Source organism: Haliotis cracherodii, unplaced genomic scaffold (genome assembly GCF_022045235.1).
Source record: "Haliotis cracherodii isolate W230 unplaced genomic scaffold, xgHalCrac1.p SCAF_1, whole genome shotgun sequence".
Lineage (NCBI taxonomy): Eukaryota > Metazoa > Mollusca > Gastropoda > Lepetellida > Haliotidae > Haliotis > Haliotis cracherodii.
In genome coordinates this window covers 77,466,678-77,478,431 of record NW_027266264.1, presented here as the reverse complement: position 1 = coordinate 77,478,431, position 11,754 = coordinate 77,466,678, and the positions used below count along the sequence as shown (strand labels likewise).

The 11,754-nt window shown below is 38.6% G+C and overlaps 2 protein-coding genes across 2 annotated transcripts; both read left to right on the top strand.

Annotated features, from left to right (window-relative positions):
• The first annotated feature begins 1,134 nt into the window (after positions 1–1,134).
• LOC139457740 (acanthoscurrin-1-like) lies at positions 1,135–1,673 on the top strand. The gene is made up of 2 exons (XM_071239093.1): positions 1,135–1,423; positions 1,651–1,673. Exons 1-2 carry the CDS (start codon positions 1,135–1,137, stop codon positions 1,671–1,673), a joined length of 312 nt encoding a protein of 103 aa, XP_071095194.1.
• Positions 1,674–4,710: 3,037 nt separating this feature from the next.
• LOC139457730 (acanthoscurrin-1-like) lies at positions 4,711–5,248 on the top strand. Its single transcript, XM_071239082.1, has 2 exons — positions 4,711–4,999; positions 5,226–5,248. The coding sequence occupies exons 1-2, from the start codon at positions 4,711–4,713 to the stop codon at positions 5,246–5,248; spliced, it is 312 nt and encodes a 103-aa protein (XP_071095183.1).
• The last annotated feature ends 6,506 nt before the right edge of the window (positions 5,249–11,754 follow it).

Genomic DNA, 11,754 nt, shown 5'->3' with positions numbered 1-11,754 from the left:
TAAGTCTGTGGTTGGTTTTAAATTAAGAAATTTATGATTAGGAGCAGATACGATGTAAGTCAGCGAATCATTATTTAAATTTCAGAGGTGAGATGAATATCAAAAATAAGGATCCACAGCGCAGCAAGAACGATCCATCCCAAACCGATGCCTAGAAATGGGGAAAGTTATAAGCTTTTAGGAAAGCCATGTATATATATCATACATACACATGTCGGAAAAGAATGGTGGTAAAATGGATCGAAACACCATGTTCGGAAGATAACCTGTTCTCCATGTATGTTTTGGAACACTTTCCTTTAAGAGATATTACTTTATACAGTAACCATCTAGGAGGTGAAATGAATTACACACTGTCTTTTATCACTACAATTATAACAATACCCGTTACTTGGTCATTGTGATAGAATTGTTTTTTCACAGATCACATAGGAAAACACTGGCTATGCTCATCTATAACGGTATTTATACACGAATCTACTCATATCGACGCAATTTCATCACGGGTCATTTGTCAGTGATGTAATTACTTCCCTAATCATTCGCCCGCACCTACACACATACATTGCATTGGACATAGTCCCTGGGGGGCATAGGGAAACGAAATTCATATCAGCAATGATTCTTAAAATGTGTTGCAAATTGGTGCTGCAGTAGATAATATACTTGTAATTAGTCAGTTCCGGGTGTGGACCAAATACAGGTGTATATAAGCGTCTTGTTTTCAAGCACTAGCTATCACTGCTGTCGCCTCTCTTCACGTTTAGATCCAGTCTAATCAACACACTCTGTGAGTATCAGTTGTTTTGTGTTTTACGGGGTATTCAGCCTGTCCCTGTGAACGCTGTATTTTACGTTGCCGTTTTATGAGTGTTAGTCAGTAGTTATTGCTGTGATGCTATTTCAAACTTTTACTGATTACTATTTGTAATATTGATTGAATCCTCCAAATGTGTTTGTAGTTTTCAAATCAACCAACTCTAGTTCAAATCTGACAACACATGTTTCTCAGATAAAGTTCTACTTAAACCAACCAAATAAAAAAGTGGAGAATAGCGACCACATGTTGGTACAGAAACGGATTTTCTTACAGACTTGAATAATGAATGAAAAACTCCTTTTCAGCCTTCCAAAATGATGAAAGTTATCGCCCTTGTTGCCTGTCTGGCTGTCGCTGCCTTTGCTGAGCCTGTGAGCTATGGTCTGCACGGAGGCTTCGGAAAGGGTGGTCTGTACGGAGGCTACGGAATGGGTGGTCTGTACGGAGGCTACGGAATGGGAGGTCTGTACGGAGGTTACGGATTGGGAGGACTGTACGGAGGCTACGGAATGGGTGGTCTATACGGAGGCTATGGAATGGGTGGTCTATACGGAGGCTACGGATTAGGAGGACTGTACGGAGGAATCGGAGGTTTCGGAAAAGGTAAATGCAAATACAATCATGCCGAGAATATTATTGACCCTCACATATACCTAATACTTTGACAGATTATAAATAAGTTAATTACACCAAACTTATTTTCCACCTTAATTGGACACATGCAGCATAACTAACCTATCGATATATTGGATATAGAAATTATTACAAGACGTAGAAATGACTTTGTACGGAAAATATTCTTAAACAAAATCCTCTTCTTTTTGTTGCAGGTATTGGATATGGCTACTACTGAGGTTGACGCTCCAGTGTCACAATTCATCTGCATCATCAATATGTACATTATTTATTGTATCCGGTTTGAAATATGTCACATTAAACACAATCATTGAAACAATGTCTTACGTTTTTTATTCATAGTAGTGTTGGGGCTATGTTACAAAAGGAAAACAAATGTTATTAAGAGAGTTGTATCGGAACAGTGAGATATAAATCATCAAAATGAAAGAGAAACGCGTATACTAGTTTACTGGCATGAGCGAATGAGTGGGTGAATGAGAGAGTGTTGTTTAACGCTACAGTCAGCCTTTGTCAAATTACACCATGGCAGAGGCACAAAACCATGCGGCACGGTGACGCACAATCAGTCAGGTCACAAACAATAAACATCTGGTCGCCTTCATAAGTCAGCTCTTACGACAAGCATGTGGCACCGAGTACCTGTTATTGACAGAAATTTCGTAGGATTCTTAAAAAGTGTCATTCATTCACACGTGAAAGTTGTTTGAATGCAATATGGAGGTTAAGATATGTATATTCCTCAATGACATTGATCAACTTTATAGTGTTGACTTTCGTCCCTGCAGACCGGATCCGTGACCATCCGTTTAGAATATAAGTCTTCACCAACCCATGCTTGCTGTAAGAGGCGACTAACGGGATCGGGTGGTCAGGCTTGCTGTCTTGGTTGATGTATGTTATTGTATCCCGATTGCATAGATCGATGCTCATAGTGTCAATCACTGGATTGTCTGGTCCAGACTGGAATATTTACAGACCGCCGTAATTTAGCTGAAATATTGTCGAGTGCGGCGTTAAACAAACAAGCAAACAACGCGACATGCACGTAGTCTGGAAATACACAACAAGAGAAGTTGGCAATTAATGTTCCATAACAAGGTCACATATTCATATGTAATAGGCACCTGATCGTTTGCCTTGTTAACACACAAACAAATGTTTACCATTAGTCTTCTGTAGTATCCAACACTCTCTGTCCACGATGACATTTACAAAAATGCAAATGTCGGCATTCTTTATACGTGAGAAGCACTTAAACCTTTATGCCATCTGTAAAAGTAAGGATTATTATTAAGCTTTCTTGGTAAAGTAGTAAACGACTCGACAGGTTTTTGGTAATGGCAAGAATTGACAGTGACAAGGTTTGAAATGTGCCCCCCTACAGTCGTACCATTCTGTAGCTGCATAGTCAACCCATTCCGTAGCTTTAGTTATCATCCTACATTTATCCTTTTCCTGTATCCTCTTTACATACAACTCCTTGATTAGCCATACTCCCCACTGCACATTCCTCTTTTTCAGTATTAATAATACAGGAAGACCCTTTCAGAGCTCCGATGTTGTTTCATTGTAATCAATGATATATTTCTTTCTATGAAATGCAGGTTCCATTTGTAGATCACACTACATATGAAATACATTGAGATCTGTTCTTTAACAGGAACTGTTTCAACAGGTTTTTTTAACCGTGTTACTAGAGGCGTGCGTGAAGAGTCACAGCTGAAATGTGAACATTAAATCTGCACTGACTTTTCTTCATGACCGTAACATGGAGCATCATTACATTAAATATAATTATCATTTGCAGTTATCATCCAGATAGTGAAGTATAAATAAATGAATTGATAGGAAATATATAGGGCTTGGATGCCTTAATGAAATGATGAGTAGAATGTTCGTTTGTCAAGGTTGTTCTTAATAAAAGTATACCATTGGCTATGCAAAAGTATATGGTGACTCCTTGTCGTTCCATAGTTTCAACAATGTTTTCGCTGAGGGCGTACATATATACACAGAGAGAGAGAGAGAGAGAGAGAGAGAGAGAGAGAGAGAGAGAGAGAGAGAGAGAGAGAGAGAGAGAGAGATAGAGAGAGAGAGAGAGAGAGAGAAGGGGAATAAGTCTGTGGTTGGTTTTAAATTAAGAAATTTATGATTAGGAGCAGATACGATGTAAGTCAGCGAATCATTATTTAAATTTCAGAGGTGAGATGAATATCAAAAATAAGGATCCACAGCGCAGCAAGAACGACCCATCCCAAACCGATGCCTAGAAATGGGGAAAGTTATAAGCTTTTAGGAAAGCCATGTATATATATCATACATACACATGTCGGAAAAAGATGGTGGTAAAATGGATCGAAACACCATGTTCGGAAGATAACCTGTTCTCCATGTATGTTTTGGAACACTTTCCTTTAAGAGATATTATTTTATACAGTAACCATCTAGGAGGTGAAATGAATTACACACTGTCTTTTATCATTACAATTATAACAATACCCGTTACTTGGTCATTGTGATAGAATTGTTTTTTCACAGACCACATAGGAAAACACTGGCTATGCTCATCTGTAACGGTATTTATACACGAATCTGCTCATATCGACACAATTTCATCACGGGTCATTTGTCAGTGATGTAATTACTTCCCTAATCATTCGCCCGCACCTACACACATACATTGCATTGGACATAGTCCCTGGGGGGCATAGAGAAACGAAATTCATATCAGCAATGATTCTTAAAATGTGTTGCAAATTGGTGCTGCAGTAGATAATATACTTGTAATTAGTCAGTTCTGGGTGTGGACCAAATACAGGTGTATATAAGCGTCTTGTTTTCAAGCACTAGCTATCACTGCTGTCGCCTCTCTTCACGTTTAGATCCAGTCTAATCAACACACTCTGTGAGTATCAGTTGTTTTGTGTTTTACGGGGTATTCAGCCTGTCCCTGTGAACGCTGTATTTTACGTTGCCGTTTTATGAGTGTTAGTCAGTAGTTATTGCTGTGATGCTATTTCAAACTTTTACTGATTACTATTTGTAATATTGATTGAATCCTCCAAATGTGTTTGTAGTTTTCAAATCAACCAACTCTAGTTCAAATCTGACAACACATGTTTCTCAGATAAAGTTCTACTTAAACCAACCAAATAAAAAAGTGGAGAATAGCGACCACATGTTGGTACAGAAACGGATTTTCTTACAGACTTGAAAATAATGAATGAAAAACTCCTTTTCAGCCTTCCAAAATGATGAAAGTTATCGCCCTTGTTGCCTGTCTGGCTGTCGCTGCCTTTGCTGAGCCTGTGAGCTATGGTCTGCACGGAGGCTTCGGAAAGGGTGGTCTGTACGGAGGCTACGGAATGGGTGGTCTGTACGGAGGCTACGGAATGGGAGGTCTGTACGGAGGTTACGGATTGGGAGGACTGTACAGAGGCTACGGAATGGGTGGTCTATACGGAGGCTATGGAATGGGTGGTCTATACGGAGGCTACGGATTAGGAGGACTGTACGGAGGAATCGGAGGTTTCGGAAAAGGTAAATGCAAATACAATCATGCGAGAATATTATTGACCCTCACATATACCTAATACTTTGACAGATTATAAATAAGTTAATTACACCAAACTTATTTTCCACCTTAATTGGACACATGCAGCATAACTAACCTATCGATATATTGGATATAGAAATTATTACAAGACGTAGAAATGACTTTGTACGGAAAATATTCTTAAAAAAAATCCTCTTCTTTTTGTTGCAGGTATTGGATATGGCTACTACTAAGGTTGTCGTTCCAGTGTCACAATTCATCTGCATCATCAATATGTACATTATTTATTGTATCCGGTTTGAAATATGTCACATTAAACACAATCATTGAAACAATGTCTTACGTTTTTTATTCATAGTAGTGTTGGGGCTGTTACAAAAGGAAAACAAATGTTATTAAGAGAGTTGTATCGGAACAGTGAGATATAAATCATCAAAATGAAAGAGAAACGCGTATACTAGTTTACTGGCATGAGCGAATGAGTGGGTGAATGAGAGAGTGTTGTTTAACGCTACAGTCAGCCTTTGTCAAATTACACCATGGCAGAGGCACAAAACCATGCGGCACGGTGACGCACAATCAGTCAGGTCACACACAATAAACATCTGGTCGCCTTCATAAGTCAGCTCTTACGACAAGCATGTGGCACCGAGTACCTGATATTGACAGTAGTGTCGTAGGAATCTGAAAAAGTGTCATTCATTCACACGTGAAAGTTGCTTGTATGTAATATGGAGGTTAAGATATGTATATTCCTCAATGACATTGATCAACTTTATAGTGTTGACTTTCGTCTTTTCCGCCCGGATGTTGTGCCTTAGGTATCCCACAAAGAAATGATTACCATTAGTCTTCTGTAATATCCAACACTGTCTGTCCATAATGAAATCCACAAAAATGCAAATGTCGTTATTTCTTTTACGTGAAAAGCACCTAAACCTTGCTATGCCATCTGTAAAAGTAAGGATTATTATTAAGCGACGTGTCATCGGAGAGAGAATCTTAGGAAAGTATTTAATAATATACTTGCACTGTCAAGACGAAACCGCTGGATAGGTTCCGCGTCTGAATACATACTGAAAATATTTTTCCTTGGCCTGAAAGTTCTCAGCTGATGCGGCTGCGGTGCCCTAGCTGCCTCCATATTGGATACTGAGGAAAGTCTTAGATAACTAAAAGTCATCTTGAGTACTCTTAACTTTGGGAGTACTCTTAACTTTGGGAGTACTCTTAGTGCTAAAATTATTTATGAATATGACTAAAGAAAAGTCTTCGATTTAAGAGTAACCTTTGGTATTTCTAAGAATTTTCTCAGACTTAAGACCTCTTTAGCACTCTAAGAATGTTTATGAATACCGCCCCTGTGCTTGAAGAGGGACAATTTCCACAGGTTATTACACCGTGTTCTTTGAGGTATGCGTGAAAGGTCACAGCTGACACGTCAACATCAAATGTGCACACATTCTTCTTGATGACAGTAGTCATAGAGCATTATCACATTAAAACTAATTATAACTTGCAGTTATCATCCAGATTGTGAAGTATAGAATTGATAGAAAACATATAGGACTTGGATGCCTTAATCAAAATGTCATGTAGCATGTTCGTTTGTAAATGTTGTTAATAAATGTATGCCATGGGGTATGCATACAATATATGGCAACTCTTCGTCGTTCCATAGTTTCAAGAATGTTTTAGTTGAGGGCGAACATATATATAGAGAAAACTGTTTTTGTAGTGTAAGTCTGCCTTTAATAATGTATGGTTGACAACTGGTGACATTATTTCTACGCAACAAGCACCTAAAGTGAATGTAAGTCCTTGGGATTGACATCACTTTCAAATTCTGGTTGTCCTTGTCTTTCGTCCACTTGGGATATAGTATTAATGAATATGTTTATTTCAATTTCAGATGGGAATGCATTTGCCGTGAGTCACAGAATTAATTTTTAAACAAAGGGAAAGAGACACAAGAATGTAACTAACCAAGGTGGCCATTCCCTTCACTGGCATCAGTATTGAAGTGGACGTAAAATATACATTTAACGTCAATGTCAAACTTCACACTTTGGTTCACAATAGGATTCAGATTCAAGAGGTGGGAGTATATAATAAAACACACAAAACTAAAAGCAATAATAACTTTTGAAAAGGGTAATCTGTTTAGAATTTAGGAGGATTCAATTTTCCATAGCGTCTTTTGATTATAACTGCCGGTACGCTTTGTCGATGTAATCGTAAAAAGAGAAGATTTTGTGAAAAAGGTCCGATCATCGTTAAAGATCTCACGTATACCTTTGAGTTTTGTTGTTAACGACGCACTCAGCAATATTCAAGCAATATGACGGTGGTCTGTAAATAATAGAGACAGCCCAGTGATTGACATCATGAGCCTTGATCTAAGGAACTGGGATACGATGACAAGCATCAACCGAAACATCAAGGTCCCGTCTTCCGATACGTTAGCCGCCACTTAATAATTTATAAAAGCGTTAAAACTCTTTCCATATTCATAAGAAGTGTATGCTAAAAAGAGTCGATTGTTGGAATCCAACTATATCTTGAGCATTTGTTTATGAATCACTGTCAAATAGTGATGATACCAGGTGTTCGCGAAATGCTCAGCCTTTCCTGTCCCACCAGGTGGCGCTCGCAACAAACACATGCAATTGTACACCTAAAAAACGCCGGAACGCATGGTGCAAATTAAACTAGGGAATTGCATCGGACATCATTTTTGTCACTGGTGCGTCAAATTTGGAAATTTCCTCCACATGTCTACCATAAAACTTTTTGAAAGCTTTACTAAGGCCCTGAACGTTGTAACCTTCATCAAACAACTTCTGGGCAAGTGTTGTATGGCGCTCCTTGAAATCGTGGCATGCTCGATTGTACCTCAAAAATTGTGAAATGTAGACACCAAGGGCTGGAACGGCAGGCACATTGCTCGACATAAGGGAAAGTTGACTATTGGATAGTTGGAGTCATCCCTCTTGTCATAATGACAACAGCCTTGTGGAGAGTAATTTGTCACTTTGAATCTTTATGCATAGATCTAAATATGAAACCGATGAAGCAACCTTACTGGTCTCCTTTATTTCTAGTTAAGGTGGGTAAATCAGTGGAAGGGATTTGGCTATTTCATGGTCTTTGAACGATATCGGATCATTGATATACCCAAAGCTTTATTTACATTTCTTGGCCAAATTAGCTTAATTTGACTTTACCAATCCTATTCATATGCATAAAGAAACAGATCCGCCAGAAGGGGAGCCCAATTGGTGTCCATGGGGATATCTACGTCGTTTCTAAATGTCTCTACCCTAACATTTTACATAGATGTTACAGATTGTTTTCTCAGTACAATTCAGATGTCATCTGGTTTCATTTTTTCACAAATTGACCCGAAACTCTGAAGATAGATATGTAACTATACCTATAGTCACAACGTTTTGTAACAAAAGACTCGTGTATAACGGAATTAACGTATCCAAAGTTGAACAAATCAAATGTTACGACAGTATTGAACGTGGTTCTTTTCTGAGGTTGTAAAAAGCAATTCCTTTGAGTTTTTGAGAATCCCCATGGTATTAATTCCTATGGTCTCAAATACTTTCTATGAATATAAAAATGTCCTTCCTTGATTTTATTAAGGATTATAGTTAATCATAGAGACGGGGATTTGGTGGTCACACGTTGTATGTACCCGATGCTCACTTGTATTGAGTCTAACGACACGCATGGGCCATGGGATCTATTTACGGAACCACTACGAAGTACATGTGTATCTACAAGTGTTTTTCAAAGACCTATTGTATAACAAAATACCATTATATTTGTATTTAAATTGGTATAACATCGACATTTTGATTCATAATCTTTACGTTAGATGCAGCTGACATATTAAACAGCAAACAAAAAAGTAATGAACGGACACATTAATATCTTTAATAATGATGTACTTAACACATTAATAACTAGCCATTGACAATAACATATATGTGTCTTGTGTCGTTATTTGGATTAGGAATCAGAGAAAATGAACTATGGATATCCTTCACATATTGCGGACACTCGCGGTATATTCTTTTTGTTATTCTCGATGTATCGATAAAGCTAATGGTTCACACAACTAATAGAAGCGTTAACAAAATCATAAATTTACAGCAGTAATAATTGAAGACATATATTTGTAAAGTGGCGTATGTGTTGAAGTGAAACGTAATTTATAAACACATTCTTATAATTTAGTCGGAATCTGATAATGAGACACTGCTTTTAGTAGAGATTTCTTAGGATTATGGTAAAGAGTGTGTCGCTTTAATATACATGCTGCAGAAGTTCTGTTGAATGTAGCGTTGCACAGACGCCTAGCACACACAATGCATGCATACGGTGATGTGTTTTCATTTGTTTTGGAGTTATTTAGCGTTCGCTCATATAGTGTTTACAAGCATATTGCATGTACACCTCTGCCATCGCCGCCATTTTGGAATAACGTCACCATACGTCGAGCGACGTGAAATCGGGCTCAGTACGTATCCGTTTATCCCATCTTTATCCATCTTCCCGAGGCAAGAGAGTTAACTGAGTTTAAAGGTCCAGTTTCCACCCTTGCCGAACTAGGCTGGAATTCCTGGGCTCGATAGTAGCGCCACCAGTGGCTATTACGAGTTATGTCCTTTCTAAGCCTACCCTATTGACCAATCAGATTCAACCTCTCGTATCACTTGCATTTGTTTCAAACAAAACGGTGGCGCCCAGTCAAGACTATCTGATCGATAGTCAAGATCTATATTGTGATTAAACGAGCCTTACATCGCGAAATGCATCAAATCACGTGAGCACCTTGATTAAAAACATGAAAAAATTTAGAAAATATCTGTTGACAACGAGTTAGCGGTGCACATGCTTTGTAAATCCTGCAGTCGACCGAAATCTGCATGACACGCTACGAACCTGATTACGATTTCGGTGCGCGATTTTGATTCGACTATGCATGGACTCGTTAGTCCTGCCAAAATCTAACTCCATAATACCAGCCTAGTTCGGCAAGGGTGGAAACTGGACTTTTATAGTCAGTTAACTCACTTGGAAGATGATCTTTATCGAGAACATGTGGCAACTCATAAAAAATACATGCAGGAGAAACTTTATCCTATAAAGTTTGATTATGCTTATTTTTTAAAGATTTTCTTAATTATCACCCTACACAGAACACTGAAACTATGCTAATGACTCATCATCTTATTTCTTATTCGCTTAGCAGAGTTGCGTCCCTTAGGCGAGCCAGAAACCTATGATCGTTGTTCGAGTCCCAGATTCGTTCTGATGTTTCTAGACTTGTCAGTACCTCCAACCTCTTTCAGCAAAGTTTTAATAATAAATGTGATGACCTGCATCACTTTCCTCCCTCATCATCCCGACAATCCGTGATGTATATGTATAATGTATATGTATATGTATATGTATGTATGTATGTATGTGTGTGTGTGTGTGTGTGTGTGTGTGTGTGTGTGTGTGTGTGTGTGTGTGTGTGTGTGTGTGTGTGTGTGTGTGTGTGTGTGTGTGTGTGTGTGTGTGTGTGATATTTTCTCATTACTTGTATATAATTTCTCTGCACTGTACATTTATTCTGCACTATCATTATTCACATATCACATGTAATGAAATGTATGAAGGAGAAGGCCTGGTAAGTGTCACTTGTGCCGAATCCATTTGTTTTTCCGCAATAAAATATGTTTAAATCCAAAAAAAAAATCAAACAATCCATGATGCATCTGAAACACTGTTCAAAGCGGCGTTAGACCAAAACACCCACTCACTCATTAAATCATCACGTGTTCATTCATGAGTTCACTCTTGAAGCCGGCATTTTTTAGTTCATCAAGCAAAACGAGTTAACCAGAGTGTGTTCAGTCATTTAAAGAGTCATTACTCCTATCCATCAGACTATTTCCCAACACAACTACTCGTGGGTCCGTATGTCGGTCTGCGTTACTGTGTTTCCTGGAATGGCCTATTAAAGTGGCCACACACGTCGACTCTAGTTGAGCTTTGTGCGTTAGATAAAAAATCCTAATTGTGTTTTGAGTATCTTTTTCTTATTTTCCGGCAATAAACTATATTTAAGAATGGAAAATATGGTGATTAATCATATCACGGCTTGCTTGCTTGTTTATTGTTAAACGACGCACTCAGTAATAATTAAGCTAATTAAGCGAATCTGGAGCATACAGACCAGTGATTGGTATTATGAGTGACGATACACTTCATTGGGATACGATGGCGCGCAATAAACCAGGTCACCGAGCCTGACCATACAATTCATCAATTCTCCTCTTACAAACATGAGCTTGGGACTCCAGTCTATCAGTATTTATGAAAGAAACCTACCATGGTATATATTTAACATCACCTGAGGGTTTAAAGTTTGGTCGAACTTACATATATTCTGTCATGAGGTTTATAGGAGGCGGTCGGGTAGCCTAGTGGTTAAAGCGTTCACTCGTCAGGCCGAAGACCCGGGTTCAATTCCCGACATGGGAAACAATGTCTGAAGCCCGTTTCTGGTGTTCCCTGCCGTGATGTTGCCGGAATATTGTTGAAAGCGGCGTAAAACCAAACTCACTCACACACGGAGTTTATCCTCTGTTCAGTTGGCAACGCGGCGTCGAACGTAATAGAATAAGTTCGCAGTGACGTCGATCTAACTTGTGAATAGTAGGTTAAGAAAGAT

What these genes read in the sequence shown, in the direction of transcription:
- LOC139457730 (XM_071239082.1), top strand. Translation starts at nt 4,711, where the DNA reads ATGATGAAAGTTATCGCCCTTGTTGCCTGTCTGGCTGTCGCTGCCTTT. An exon ending in AATCGGAGGTTTCGGAAAAG is followed by an intron (nt 5,000 to 5,225) that starts GTAAATGCAAAT and finishes TTTTTGTTGCAG; the next exon opens with GTATTGGATATGGCTACTAC.
- LOC139457740 (XM_071239093.1), top strand. Translation starts at nt 1,135, where the DNA reads ATGATGAAAGTTATCGCCCTTGTTGCCTGTCTGGCTGTCGCTGCCTTT. An exon ending in AATCGGAGGTTTCGGAAAAG is followed by an intron (nt 1,424 to 1,650) that starts GTAAATGCAAAT and finishes TTTTTGTTGCAG; the next exon opens with GTATTGGATATGGCTACTAC.